Below are 16,335 nucleotides of genomic sequence, written 5' to 3' on the forward strand. Positions count from 1 at the left end.
ACGTAATGATGCTGAGAATACCATATTCGGAGCCAATTTTCCAATATGGACCCAAGTTTTCCCAGAACACTTCATGATCTAGCTTAACATATTACCATGGAAATGTCCTGGTTCTGCCATGATATCCCACTACTAATTGCCTTACATTCGTATACCTCAATGATCTGGAACCCTGCCCACCTGCCAACCAGTATTTTTGCCACCCACCCTGATCTCCTGCAGTCTTGTACCCGAACATCCAGCTGGACAGAACTACTTGCAGCCGTCTGAACAAACCATGCTCTGGTTCTCTAATAACATCGTTACTGCACACTTCCACTAGTGACTGTTGCTACGTGCCAGGCATGATGCTAAGCACTCTGCATGCATTATCTCAGTTAACCTTCAACCACCCTGTACGTGTTGTTGTCCCATTTAAAGAGGAGGTACCGACACTCAGAGGATAAACTAACCACAGTCAAAGCAAGGGAGCAGCTGAATCAACACAGAGCAGCCAAAGGATGATCGAACCACTTTACCATTCGACATTATTCAGGTGCTCTTCTGGGAGGAATAGTCTTTCCGGTCTTTTGCCCTTGACAAATGCACTCATCAAGCCTCGGCTCAGCACTTCCTCTTTTCTGGGAAGCCTTCCTCAATGCCCCATACCCATAACCCAGTCTGGGTAGAGCCCCTCCTCTACCTTCCCAGGGCTCCCTGTGCTTCCCCCACTCTTGCTGTTCTTACCACATTCCACTCTGATGCAATTACAATTGCCCGAGGGGCTTTTTTTCAAAGATTATTTTGAGAGAGCGCGTGCGTGTGCGCATGCACACAAGCAGGTAAGGGGCAGAATCCCAAGCAGGCTCCACGCCATCAACACAGAGCCCAACATGGGACTCAAACTCAAAAACCGTGAGATCATGACCTGAGCCAAGATCAAGAGTTGGATGCTTCCAGGAGCCCCACACAAGGAGCTTTTAGAAGTCCTAATGCCCAGGCCACACCCCAGAACAATTAAATCAGAATCTCCAGGCATCAGTATTTGTCTAAAGCTCCCCCAACTTATTCTAATGGGCAACCAGTGGAGAACCACCCATGTACCTCTAATTAAATATCCATCTTCCCCACTAGACTGGCAGCTCCATGAGGGCACCGACTGTCTTCTCATAACCCCAGTCTGACACCTGGCATAGTAAGTGTTTGACGAATGAGTCTTCCTCCAACACCTGACATGTGGTTTCCAACTCCCAATAATTGTTTCTCTCTCTGACAAGAGGTAACTTACTGAACACACTGCTTACACACGACTGTTAGTCTTTAGAGATATTTTTCTTTGGAATCAATAAGTCAATAAGTCACACCTGCTGACAACAGCCTTGGCTCTTAAATACACAAAAATGACACACCAACAGCTAAAATGTGTTTGAAAGAAGGGAGGTCTGTTCAGTTCTTGCTTCTGGGAGAATGAAGCCTGAAAGTAAGCCAAGAGAGCATTTCTATTCAATACCACTCTTCTGAACACAATTCTCAGTGATTCACTGGAAGGGCCATGCTCAGTGCTCAGGGCCATGTTCTCAAAATGATTAAGTACACTCAGCTTGAAGTCATGAAACAGACAAAGGCTTTGACAATATTCAGGCAGCAGGAAAGCTTAATGGGTTTTTTTGTTGTTGTTGTTTTAGAGCATCATGCTATTGATCACTCTGCTGGATCATCAGCTTTCAATTAGGATCTACTTTTCTTCAATTACAACGTATTATGAGATTAGGAGAAAAATATAACACTAACTCCTCACAAAATGAATCTTCCCCGCATATGGTAACCATGCTATAATGCTAGGCCCTCATCCCTTTAAGTGTTACTTTGAGCTACAAACTGCAACACAGTGTTAGGACCCCTCGCCCATTTCACAGCATCAAATCTTCACACACTAGATAGCTACTATCTATCAAGCAAAATAGCAACCTAGTCTAATGATCTGACTTTACCACACTGTTTCTTTAGTTACAGACTTCTATGCTGAGGCGGCTAAGGTATGTTTCAAAATTCATACCAGTTGAACTGTCTTCAAGTTGACAACATAGTCAAGAGAAACTGTATACGCTTCGGAACATGCTAGCAAACATCACCTACTGAACATTGATTCCTTTAAGCCAGACAAACAAGCAAAAGAGTAGTGTTAATATTTCCAACAAGTCTCCATTTGTTTCAGTGAACTCTGAAATTAAAGCCGTTTTCCAGGCCGAAAATGCTGTATCAAAGGGTGCTTTCTAACCCATAACAAGTTAACACCTCCATAGAAGAATGCAGTCATTGTTGAGACTTGTTAGAAAATGATTAACTTAGTTGTGTAATTATACAAACAAGTCGTTTCAAGATTTTACACTTAACTTTTCATTTCTAATAATGCTCTCAGGATCAGATTAATAAAGATACACAGATCCTGCTGTGCGAGGACTTTCAAAGTTTCACTTTTCCATATATGCCTATGGAAAGATTCTCATGCCACTATGAGCAAAGCAAATGGAAGAAATTTAGCTGGATTTCAAGAAAAACAGTGCCTGCACACCCCTCAGCCATGTACAATACTCCATACAGTTTTAAGAAATTCTCTGCCGTGCTGAGCTGCAGTGTGAAATAGAGTCTTCAACCATATTTATAACATGTGCAAAGATCATATCTATTTCACAACTGATAAACTTTTGTTCTTAAAAAATACTTAAAAGCCTCCCTTTCCCTAACGTTTCCTCTGCTCTTTCTGAACAGTTTAGTGCTAAAGTTATTACATAGGCAAAGCAAGGTAGATGTCCACGTGGACAATGGCCCAGTGTGGGGTGTCAGAACCCGAACACGGTGAGGAAAATGTCCCTCAAAGACCCTGACAAGGCATGTCAGAACATGAGCACGGTAGGAGGACATCCATCCTAAGGGATGACCTCGCAATACAATGCAAAACCCAAGTGGATAAGGAAGACATTCACTCAGGGGGAGCCAGAACTTGAGCGGAGGGAGAAGTGTGTTCACACACAGGGGCAGCCGGGCCAAGGATATTGAAACATAAGCGGAGTGAGGAGTGTGCTGCACAGAGGTACATGGGTGTCAGAACCCAAGAGGGTGAGGGGCATGTCCAAGCACAAGGGCACCCTAGAGTGGGGTGTGGAAGCCTGGGTAGGTATAAAGAGGTTGGCCACGTGGGGCTGGGTCAGGCTTGCTCAGCATGATGGAGCATCAGAGTCCAAGCAAGGTACCCACAGGGCAGCAGGGACGGCAGTGGCATTTCAAACCACCAGAGTAGGTGCTGTGATCCCAGGAAAGCAAGGTGAAAGAGGAGAGCATCCACATGGGGTAAGGGTGAAGGGGCAATGTGCCTAATTGGAGCCCAAGACCAGTAAGGAGGGCCTGCTTTCTTACAAGCTAAGTTAACAAGAAACCAGAATTCTGTAGAGTTAGGTTTGAATTGGAAGTATTACTGTGAACACAAAGTTTTCAATAAATATATCCATAAGGAAATAAAATGTAAATGTAATCTTTTTTTTTATAAGGGAAGTTTCTTTTAATGTTTATTTTTGAGAGAGACAGAACAAGAGCAGGGGAGAGGCAGAGAGAGAGAAAGAGACACAGAATCTGAAGCAGGCTCCAGGCTCCGGGCTGTCCGCACGGAGCCCAATGAGGGGCTCAACTCACGAACAGTGAGATCATCACCTGAGCTGAAGTAGGATGTTTAACCAACTGAGCCACCCAAGAGCCACTGTAATGTGACTTTTGAACATACACATATTTCCTGGCTCAGTCTGGAAGCAGCAACACCCAACAGCAATGAATATACCTAGTACCCAGACATTAAGTTCTAAATACAATTCTTCTCTAAAAGGAACCAGAACTCCTTGGGGAAATAGCCGATTCCAGGGCTGGGGCAGAGAAAGTACAAGATAAGTTTGGAACATCTTATTGTGTCAGAAAGCAAAGAAGTGCTCAAAGAATGATAGGAACTGTCAAAAAGACAAGCTTGAAAAGGTTCCCGCTGGCCAGATCTGGGGTCATTTGAGCATCAAGTTCAATAATGACATTAACAGATTACTAACCCATCAAATAAAATAGGAAAATGAGTCCACATTGACATAAGTAAGTGAATAGGTTGAAAACTGAATGAGAAACAAAACACTTACATAGTTTCAAAGTACCTTCCCACAAAATACTAATTGCAAGAGGGAAAACAGTACCTTTTCAGTGTAGAAGTTCAGCAAAACCTACCTTAATTAACTCGTTAAAGTGATCAACTTAAGTAATGAGACAACCTGTTAGAAAGCAATGGGAAAACTAGCATCGTTTCCATGATATTCCTGCCAAAGATGCTTGACCAGCATCTAATCTTAAGAAACCTCAGACAATCAAATTCAAATTGAGGGATCTTCCAAAAAATATTTGGCCTGTAATCTTTAAAAGTATCAAAGTCATGAAAATCAAGAAAAGACTAAGACTTCTTCCAGACTGATGGAAACCAAAGAGACACGACAACTAAATGCAATGTGTGATTCTGACCTGGATTTTTTTTTTTTTTTTTTTGCTATAATAAAAAAATGTTATTGGAATTACTGAAATGTGGATGGGGTCTAAGGATTAGAGTAGTAATGCATTGATGTTAATTTCCTGATTTTGAGGTTTAAATTGTGGTTTCATAGGAGAATGTCCTTGTTTGTAGGAAAAGCCCACTGAATTTTTCAGGGGGCATCAGATCACCTCACTTAAAACTGTTTTGATTTGGGTTTTTTTTTTTTTTTAAGTTCTTCATATTGTATTATCAACTTTCTGTTAAGATTTTGGTTGTTTAAAACCAAATAAAAAAGTTAAAAAACCAAGCCAAGGCGGAAAAACTCACGATTCATAGTGCATTGGATAGAAAAGGGTATTACCTTAGGAATGGGGAACAATTGGCCGTAGGTTGATTATTGCTTCAGTCCCACCTAGCAAATCTTAAAGACAAGACCCAGAAGGATCAAACTCTTTCAAACTCAACTAATGTAACGTATGAAACAATGTTTTTCAAGATATCAGGCAGCAAAGCACAGCAATCCCTTGAGAGATGCAAAACAAATGAGAAGACCCTTCAATTGCCTCCAATCACTGCCTTAAGTCCAAGATTATTCAGAAAAATACAAAAATACCCCACACCCGACAAAATTAAATACACAATGGCTGGCAGTCAATAAAAAATTACCAGACATGCATAGAATCAGGAAAATATGACCCATAACAAGGAGAAAAATCAATTGAAGACATCCTAGAACTGACACAGATGTTAGAATCAGAAGACAGGACATTCAAACCACTGTTCTAACTGTATTCCAAGTGTTCACAAAATTAAGAGACACAGGAGATTCAAAAAAGACCCAACTGAATTTCTAGAGATAAAAACTACAATGAAAAATCCACTGAATGAGATTAACTGCAGAGTAAACACTGCAGAGGAAAAGATTAGTGAACTTGAAGATCTTTAGAATATACCCAAGATGAAACACACAAGGGGAATGGGGAACAAACTAACAAACCCAAAGCATCACTGACCTATGGAACAACATCACACAGCCTAATATATCAGTAATTGGAATCCCCAAAGGTGGAGAAGAGGCAGAAAACCTATTTTAAGTAAATAATGACCAAGAACTTTCTAAATTTGATGAAAACTATAAAAGCACAAATCCGAAAAGCTCAACAAACCTCAAGCACAAGAAACAGGAAGAAATCTAAGGCACATCATAATCAAATTGTTCAAAATCAGTAATAAAGAGAAAATCTTAAAAGTAGAACAAAAAACACATGTTACATTCACAAGAACAAAGATTAGAATGACAGATTTCTTGTCAGAAGCAAGGCAAATGAGTGAACAGTAGAACAACATCTTTTAAGTACAGAAAGAAAGAAACTGACAACCTCAAATTCTATTCCCAGAGAATATTTCAAAAGTGAAGGCAAAATAAAGATTTTTCAGACATCACAAATGCTGAAAGAATTCAGCAGCAGCAGACCCACACTACAAGAAATGTTAGAAGTCCTTCAAGCAGAAACAAATGATGCCAGATGGAAATGTGGATCTATATCAAGAAATAAAGAGCATCAGAAATGGTACTACAAGAACTATATAAAAAAAGTCAAATGATCATCTCAATAGATGCAGATGGTTTCACTGGAGAACTCTACCCAACATTTAAAGAATACCAATTCTACCTTTCGCCTCGTTGCACCCAAGAGAGCAAGACGTCACCAGCAGCTCTCCTGGAGCCATCCGAGGAGATCTGGCGAGGGTTCTCATCCTTGCCGCATCTACTCAAATTGGCACAGTCTGATCCGGAAATAGGGCCTCATCAGGTGCTGCCAGTGTTTCCGTCAGTACACGAAGGATATAAGGTTCGTTAAGTTGGGTTAAATGAACTTCCTTGAATGGGTCTTCCAAGATGCCTCCCTTACTACAGATACCCCAGATACCTTAACTGCAGACACCCAAGATACCTACCTTAATAACTCACTGTACATAGAGATACTTCAATGTAAAAACAAACGAACAATTCTTTACAGTATCTTCCAGAAGACAGAAGAGGAATCATTTCAACTCATTTTATGAGGCCAGTATTATTCTAATACCAAAACCAGACAAAGACACTACCAAAAATATAACTTCCACACATACACACAATAGGTCAATATCCTTCCCAAATACAGACAAAAAAACTCCTTACCAAAATAGTAGCAAATAGCAAATAGAATTCAACAAGATACACCATGACCAAGTGGAGTTTATTCCAACGATGTAAGGCTGGCTCAATATCGATAAATCATTCAATACAGTCTATCCCATCTTAATAGCCTAAAGAAGAAAAATCACAATTCTATCAATCAATCCACAAAAAGCATTTCATAAAATTTAATACACATTCATGATAAAAAAAAATTCAGAAAACTAGGGATAGAGGAGATCTTCCTCAACCTAATAAACAACCTCTATGAAAAACCTACAGTTAACCTTATACTTAATGGTAAAATACTGAATACCTTCCTTCCAGGATTGGAAACAAGCCAAGGATGTCCACCAACACCACTTCACCATTGTCCTAGACAGTCCAGCCAGGGAAATAAGGCAAGAAAAATTAAAGGCATATGGACTGAAAAGGTCATGTTGTCACGCAGACAACAGGACCATCTATGCAGAAAGGAATTTGGAACTGAAATTAAGATAATTTCATTCTCTCTCTTCCATCTACAGCTCTTCCATTTCCATCTAATCTCCTTCTCTTTGAACTCCTTCTCTGATAGTGTTCAAAGCCCAAACCATAGATCTGGATAGCGAAGGATAGGAGACTTTCAAAAGCACAAACCAGTGGGGCACCTGGCTGGCTCAGTCAGAAGAGCACATGACTCTTGATATTGGGGTCGTGAGTTTAAGCCCCACGTGATATGTATAGATTACTAATAATGAAAATAAACTTTTTTAAAAAGAACATATGTGAAAAATGAAGAGGTTTGATTATATAAAAATTAAGAGTTTCTGTCCAACAACAGAAATTTTTACTTTAAATGGAAATATTCTGTCTATTTATGAGGGGAGGGGGGGATGGGGCAGAAAGAGACAGACCTGGGGAAAAATATCCAGCATCATTCAATTTTAACAGCAACTCATGGAGAACCAAAGTTCTATGGGAATATAGCTTGAAAACTGCTATAAATTCACCCATCACTAAGAAGCAAAATATAGGACTATTCAATTAGAAAAAATACATGGACAAGGATTGAGAATAAGTTGAGTCAGATTCTCTCTCCTAAGAATCCAGAATGAAACCTCAGAGATGATGTCAGTTATACAACTGTTCTAGAACTTCGGTCAGTGAACTGTTTGAAGAAAATCACCTGAGGAAACTTTTTGAAAATATAGATTCCCAGGTGTTCCAGAGGTTCTGGTTCAGAGGATCCACAGTGGCCCTCCCCCCTCCCAAAAAATTTTTAAGTTCCCCAGGTGATTCTGGTGCATAGCCAGCCAGGTTTAGGACCCACTTAAATAGCAGTGCTTAAAAATGAAAGACTAAGAAAGACAGAAAATCCAACACAAGAGTCTGTATGGTCCCTGAGAGACTAGAAAAGCCTAAACACTGTCAGAATGTTTTGAGAGCCTAATTGCAGAACCTTAGTTCCCGAGTGAATGTTCAGGAGCATGCAGGCTCTGTGTGACCAGTCATGGACACCCATTCAAGGGTCTGCCATTTCCTTAATATAAAGACTATTAACAGAGAGGAAAACAACTGTAATTTTCCTTATGATTTTCAGCTATGGTGGGTCTGCTTACTCACCCAGGTAAATAATAATACCCACTTTTAATTTAGAACATCTTTATTTTTCATAGTTTACCTACATCCTAGATTTATGGATAGACGGTTATTAATCACAGCTATTAAAACTTAACAATACAGGAAAGGCATCTTGGAATACCTAATCAGCCCAAGTCCCAATCCTTAGGTACTTTCCGAGAGCTCTAAGATCAATCAGGAGAACAAAAAACAACCCATGGACTCACCGAGTAAACTTTCAGAGCAAAGTCAACATTAAAGCCAAGAATACATACTGCAAAACAGCAAGAGGTAGAAGCAGCAGGACTCCTAGAATGGTGAAAACTGTCTGCTTGCCCTGCTTCTGGCAATGAACTGGCTATGCCACTCTGGGCAAGAAATGAGACAACACTGGGCCAAAAGGTCTAAAACATGAGCACATGGGGACTGGCTATAGCACAGCTTTAAAGACCTCCCTCTGTAGAATCCAATTTCCCTATCTATAAACAGATCACTAAGATCTTTTCTAGTTCTGACATCTTGTAGCTCTAGCATTCTAAGTCAAAAAGATTTGCAGGGGCACCTGGGTGGCTCAGTCGGTTAAGCATCCGACTTTGGTTCATATCATGATCTCAGGTTCATGGGTTTGAGCCCTGCATGGGGGTCTTTGCCAGCAGTGTGGAGCCTACTTGGGATTCTCTCTCTCCCTTTCTGTCCCTCCCCCGCTCATGCTCTCTCCCTCTCTCTCAAAATAAATAAATTAAAAAAAAAAAAAGATTTTGCAAAATCTTTTTTTTGTAAAATACAAAGTTATGTTTTAATTAATATGAAGGCTCATGATTTTTTATCAAAATATTTAGATTAATACAAATGCTAACTTCCCAACTTTCGTAAGTTATTTGCCCTGAATATCAATTCAATGAACAAGTGAAAGATGGTCACTTTTCTAGGGCAGTGGTTTTCAGTGTAGGGCAGACATGTCTCAGAGGTCTTAGGGGGAAGGGAAGAGACCCATCATATAGATCTACTTTTACTGCTTTTTATTCTAAATTTTAAATATTTCCTCTGACACCTTTAAAAAAAAAAGTAGCTCAAGAGCATATATGCAAAGAAAACAAACATGTAAGATAGGTTAATTTACAATCCAGTTTACCAGTGAAGAAACTAAGGTACAGATAGGTTCAAGTACCTGTCTGAAGTCACACAATTAGGAAATGAGGAAGGTGGGACCCAGAACCCAGGCATTTTGGCTTCAGAGTCCATGCTCCTAACTACTGTGCTAAGCTCTACATGTCACAACACGGTTTAGTCAATAAAGACAAAAACATAAATCTCCAAGACTCCCAAATGCATTCAAAATAAAGATACTGGGGCACCTGGCTGGCTCAGTCGGTTAAACATCCAACTCTTTATTTCAGCTCAGGTCATGATCTCACAGTTCGTGGGATGGAGCCCCACATCAGGCTATGTGCTGACAGTGTGCAACCTGTTTGGCATTCTCTCTTTCCCTCTTTCTTGGCTCCTCCCCCACTTGTATGCCTGTTCTCTTTCGCTCTCAAAATAAATAAACTTAAAAAAAAAAAAAAAGAAGAAGGGTGCCTGAGTGGCTGTCAGTTAAGCAGTCGACTTCAGCTCAGGTCATGATCTCACGGTTCCTGACTTCCAGCCTCAGTCGGACTCTGTGCTGACAGCTCTGAGCCTGGAGCCTGCTTGGGATTCTGGGCCTCCCTCTCGCTCTGCCCCTCCCCAGCTTGCACTCTGTATCTCTCTATCTCTCTCTCAAAAATAAACATTTAAAAAAAAATTTTTTTTAAGAATAAAGACACTAATTAACATGACAAGCAAGGTTGTTTCCAATTGAGCCCCAGCCAGACCCTTCAGCTTCTGCCACTACTCACTAACACACACACACACACCTCCCATGTTACAGTCACATTCAGCTTCTCATCAGGCCTCAATCGCCCATGCCTTGTATGTACACTTACTTTTTATTGAGCTGTTTCAGAAGGGCAGGGAACTGTGCTAAGTATTTTATATACCACACCTCATTTTATCCACATGACGATCCTGTGATGTAGGGAGTGTCTGTGGATTTTACAAACCAGTCTTGTAGATGGGGCGCCTGTGTGGCTCAGTCAGTTAAGCATCTGACTTGAGATTTCAGCTCAGGTGATGATCTCACAGCCATGAGATCAAGCCCTGAGTTGGGCTCTGCACTGGGCATGGGCCTGGGATTCTCCCTCTCCCTCTCCCCTGCTCAAGCTCTTTCTCATACACACGTACATACATAAATAAATGCCTTGTAGAAATTAAATAACTTGCCCCAAGGACAAATATCTAGTAAGTAGCAGTGTATGAACTCAGACCCAGGTCTGTTGTTCCTTCAAAGGGTATGTTCTTGATCACAATTTTCCTTCCTAAAATGTGCTCTACCTCCAAACATCCTGTTCATTCAAGATGCATCTAGAACAGTGCTTGGCAAATAATAGGGACTTGAGATTATTTGCTGAATCAATGAATAAATGAACAAATGCCTTCTCCTCCTCTCTGGAGGCCTCTCTGACTCCCTTACAAAACTCAGTTGCTCTCTCCACATTGTCACAAGACCGGTTTCAAAGCTCTATTAAAAGGCTTCCCAGGTGGTATTCCATGCTTTCTACTTTTATGTACATACTACCCACTAGACTGGAACCTTGTTTCACTTCATCTTTGTAGTCTCAGCCTCTAACAAAAGGCCTGGCTTTTAACAAGCACTCAGTAAGTTTGTTAATTGAATGAATTTCCCTGAGGAGAAGGGAGATGAGTAAGAGACTCATGATTCATATTAGAACTTCTTTTTCCTCAAGAAATAAACAACATTCAAAGCTGTGATATACTCAAATGTGTGCTCTATAAATATTTCTAGGTTTCAACTATCATCAGAGGCATCTAAATTTAACTCATTCAACACATATTTATGAATAATCTAAATACATACATATAATGGCTCTTAAGGAGCTTACAACCCAGTCAAGGAGATAAAATATAATAAAATGTAAAGGTATGGGGTGCCTGGTGGCTCAGGCGTCCGACTTCGGCTCAGGTCATGATCTCACGGTTCGTGAATTCAAGCCCCGTGTTGGGCTCTGTGCTGACAGCTCAGGGCGTGGAACCCGCTTCAGATTCTGTGTCTCCCTCTCTCTCTGCCCGTCCCCTGCTTATGCTCCAACTCTCTCTCAAAAACATTAAACATTAAAAAAAATTTTTTTAATAAAATGTAAACAGTCAAACATGAACTGCCATGAGAAAATACATGACTATATGTATGCCCCATAATTGGTAATAAAATGCTGTGGGCTTGCAAGTTGAAGACCTCATCCAGGCTGAAGGCAATGGGTCCAATTACCTGTGGACAGTCTGCAATGAGGCTATTTACAGTCAGAAGCAAAATGAGGGGGAGAGCAGGGACTTTGCAGTGTGGTCTCCATATAAAAGTGTTTAATTCAATTTTTAAAACCGTCCTTAATCTGACATGTTCTTCCTGCTCTTTGCTGTAAAAATGTCATTTCTTTTCAAAAATAATGATGGAAGATAATCATTTCCATGTGGTTCCACAAAACTTGTTTTTGAGATTTTATTGGTACAAGCATTCCAAACAGTTGGGAAGTACTGAGGTAGGGCATTCTGTGATGCTTCTCCTGAAGAGGTAGAACTTGAAGTGAACACTGGACAGTGAACAGGATTTGGCTAGGTGGGGAGAACAGGAGATTTTAAGCAGGGGAAACAGCCTGATCAAAGTACTGAGGCATAAGTGTTCCTGTAAAGTTTGAAGGATAGTAACTAAATCAGGCTGAAACTTGGAAAAATTGCAGCTGTGAATTCTATTTCTGGCAATATGACAAGCTAAGTAACTTTCTGATCCTCTACTGAAAATAATTACAAATAATGGATGTTTTTATCTTCTCCAATAAATACATTAATGAGCCTGGAAGAAAATCAGGAAGATTCAGATGAAGAAGAACTAAGTGCCGAGAGAAACCCAACAGGGTAAGCAAAACACAAAAACTAGCTTTCCCCTTGAAGGCATCTGCATAGTTCAATGCAAAATTCATTCTCCCATTTAAGAGGGGCTCAAGGAATACAAGACAAAAGTAACATCCAGCCTGAGGCAGAAAGAATAACATATGCTCCCCACCTCATAATTTAAACTTGGACTACAAAAGGTGGTCAAGATAGAAACCCATCCACACACATACACATCAAGAACTATAATGAAAACCACTACTCTCAAAACTTGGCAATCTTCCTGCAAGTTCAACCACAAGCTGGCCCTCACAAGGGGCTGCTACTGAATGGTCAAAAACCTCAGCCCAGGAATTCAAGTTGAAGTGGTCACAAACTGAAAGTGGCTGCAGAACACTAACAAAAAGTATGTAAATCTTCTCTGGAAAAATTCACTTCAACCTTGGCCTACACACACACACACACACACACACACACACACACACACACACAGCTCTAAGAAATATGCGTTTGTGGGCAAAAATTAGAATCCTCAGGGAAACAAAGCCCATAAACAAGAACCTCAGAAATAAAAGATGGCAGAATCCGACTTTTGAAGATTTCAGATATTACAATTACAAACGACAGGATATGGAATAAATATTCAATAAGCTTAAAGGAAAAAAAAGGATTGAAAATTAGTAAAGAGTAATAAACTATGACATGACCAAGCAAAACTGAAGAGAACAAAGCATTTCTCAAAATAAGAATAACTCCATGGTTGGTTAAGAGCAGAAAGGTCACAACCAACATGAATTAGAGATACAACCAAAATGAGTTCAAAAATTTACAGAAATTATTTAGAACAGTGTTCAGAGACAGAAATTATTAAAGCAAAAGACAAAGGTAGACACAGAAATTATGAGACTAATTAATACTCCAGAAGAGGTAAAGAAAATGGGGTACAACCCAAACTGGTTTTAATGCTCTATTTACCTTTTTTGGGTTCCCATCTTCACTTAGTTCTCGGTCTGAAAAAAAGCTGACAATGTTCCAAAACTGACAACAGATACACATTCAAGAAGTCCAATCAATGCAGAGCCAGATAAAAGGAAATGTAGAAGTTCTGGTTCCAAGTAAAAATATAGTAGGCATACTCTACCTGGTCTCTCATAGCTACACCTCTCTACAACCAGGGCAAAATTCATGGAGCACCTGTCTGAGGAATCAAGAAGGGAAATAACAGTATATGGATTGGGGTAGAAAACTAGAATTCAGTTTCACCAACCCAGTGATAAACCATACATTTACCGCTTTCTTTCCTCTGGCATCACTCAGCATGGATGTAGGCAGCATAAAAACTGGAGTTGACAACGGCATAGACAGAGTTCCAGGAAAAGCACTCTAGTTCAGGCTCAAGGCGTGGAAAAGAAGCAGGGGGATCAACAGGTACCTAAAGCAGTGTGTGAAGAACCTTCCTCTCCAATCAGTAGTGCAACCTTAAGAGAATGGGGCAAATCCCAATTACTTTCTTTTCCTCCGTGTCCTCCCACTGCTAGGTCTGGACTACAGATGTAGTCGTGGGAAGTGCCCAGAACAGGATAAACAAAGCCCCAGTTTTCTGACCTGCAGAACAAACGGAGAGGCCCAGGGAAACAGGGAGATAAGAGAAGGAGAGGAGCTCAGGAAAATGACCCCATGAAGTGGGTTTTGACGACCAAGGCTCATCTGAGTCTGTCAGCAATGCATGAGGATGCCAACTGCTCCACATCCTTACTAACCCTTCATAGTGTAAGTCTTTTTAATTTTAGCCACTCTTCTGGTTGTACAGAGCCTTCCAAAGGTAGTTTTAATTTGCATGTTCCTAACGACTGATGATGCTAAGCATCTTTTCATAAGCTTATTTGCCATCTGTAGATCATCTTTGATAAAGTGTTCAAATCTTTTGCCCGTTTTTCTTTACTGGATTTTCTTATTGAGTAGCAAGAGTGTACAAATTGAGTTTTCAGAACTTGATGGCTTGTCTTTTCATTTCCCTGAAGAGTGTCTTTCGATGAGCAAAAGATTTTAATTTTGATAAAGTCTAATGTAGCCATTACTCTTGTATAGTTTCACTTTTGTGTCCTGCTTAGGAGGGTGAATTTGACAGCACTCCCTCACTGTACTGAAGGGACAAATGACAAATGGGAGATAATCAAGGACAACTCCTAGATTTCTGCCTTGCGGGAGTGAATTAGTGGAACACCACCCTGAGACCATTTTCTCAAAGGACATCCACAACCCACTGTTAAACCAAATCATCTTCTCTGGATTCCCATTTCCACTGCGATCCCAACAGCATGCTACGCTGCTTATCTTGGTCAGTCCTCTTTCCTCTTAGGTCCAAACCCTGAACTGTGCTTTGCTATATTCAGTCTGAAAACAACGTTCATAGCTTCATGCTTCTCATCCATGCCAATGATTTCCAAAGCTCTACAGTCTCTTCCTGGTAACAGTGCCATCCAGTATTTTTCTGAAGGCCATACTATGTGATAGGTGCTAAAGCTACCTTCTAACTGCCTGTTGCATTTTTCTCGTTGACCTGTCATTAAGTTTACCGTCAACCGAAGTCATTCTTCTTGACCTCACTGCCAGTTCTCCCTCCTGACTCACCAGTTTCTGTCAGTGGTGTTTTGATGCTCCCAAATTGAAAACCTTGACATGGTCACCTTCTATTTTAGTTCTCTCTTCTCTCCCCCATATTCAATGAATTTAATAGTTCTTCAGCTATGCTACTTAAAACACTGGAGGTTTGGGAACTAGACTAAGAGGCCAAAAATGGCCTCTTCTCAATTTGCATGAGAAAAATAATGTAATCTAATTTTAAGTTTTCCTACCATAAGTTTTTCTTAAACCTTTCTCACCTGCTATTCCCTGTCTCTTCTAAAATAGAATATAAAATAGTATCAGATTTAGGGAGGGGAAATGTAGTTTGACATTTAATGTATAAATATTTCAGAGTATTCCACACAATACCATGACTTTCAGGCACTCGATCACCTGAACACGTTTGAGCACCACTGAGCTAATAATGTGCAACTCATATTCCTGCTAGATTGTTCCTTCCTACGCAGTGTGAAACTTTTCCAATGAGGAAGTCAGTCCAAGATGGGAAAGGTGAGACCAATTTGCCTGAGAAAAGATTAAGAAGTAGGCCATCAGAACACTCTATAAATTTCTTCCTCTTTAATTCCAGGCTGTGAATGCCCATCCTCTGGCACCAAAGAGAATAACCATCTTACAAGTAGAGTAGAAACAACTTTCAATGATCAGTATAAGAATAAATGAATTTATACTGTAGTCACCACAAGTGAGGCACATCCAGGCTGCATCCTCCAGTTAAATCAGCACTTTCTGGACTTTCTCTGCTCCAGGAATAAAGCATAACAATATTAGTCTCCAAAAAGTAAATATTTACAATCCCAAAGGGAATCTGCCAAAAACCACATGATTTGAGGATCATTAGTTATTTGGAAAAATCATAAATATTTGGGAGTTAAAGATACGAAAAGACTACTGATTATATACTCTTTGAAGATGAAACCTGGTCAACACCAAACTTCTACACTGTATTAAACATTAATTTTTCAATCTGTATTAACTGAGTACTCACTATGTGCCATGTACTGTGCAAGTCCTTCAAAGTTTTTTTTGTTTTTTTTTTTTAATTTATTTTGGGACAGAGAGAGACAGAGCATGAACGGGGGAGGGTCAGAGAGAGAGGGAGACACAGAATCGGAAGCAGGAGTCCTTCAAAGTTTAATAGTGAGCAAGGCTCTCACAGCACCTGACTTCATGAAGTTTGTACACTCTGGGGAAAATCAACAACAGTAACAACTAGGGCTGATGGGCAAAGCTCCTGCAAGTGCAGCAGGAAAGGTAAAGGGGATGCTCAGAGGTTTCTCCAGAGCTCTGTCTGAGCTAAAACCTGAAGAATGATTGGAAGTGAACCAAGGGTACATGCATGTGTGCTTAGAAGTAGGACATAAGGGGACTGGAGATGAGGCCAGGGTCAGACAGAATG

The 16,335-nt window shown here is 40.3% G+C and overlaps 1 protein-coding gene across 1 annotated transcript in view; it reads right to left on the reverse strand.

Annotated features, from left to right (window-relative positions):
- The window catches only part of DENND1A (DENN domain containing 1A), a 436,275-nt gene extending 420,320 nt beyond the window's left edge, over positions 1 to 15,955 (reverse strand). The window contains exon 1 of the mRNA XM_049630950.1: positions 15,617 to 15,955. Coding sequence (XP_049486907.1) covers positions 15,617 to 15,774 — 158 coding nt within the window. The 5' untranslated portion in view covers positions 15,775 to 15,955. The remainder of the gene's footprint in view (positions 1 to 15,616) is intronic.
- Positions 15,956 to 16,335: the final 380 nt, after the last annotated feature.

This window comes from Panthera uncia, chromosome D4 (assembly GCF_023721935.1).
Source record: "Panthera uncia isolate 11264 chromosome D4, Puncia_PCG_1.0, whole genome shotgun sequence".
In the NCBI taxonomy this organism is placed as follows: domain Eukaryota; kingdom Metazoa; phylum Chordata; class Mammalia; order Carnivora; family Felidae; genus Panthera; species Panthera uncia.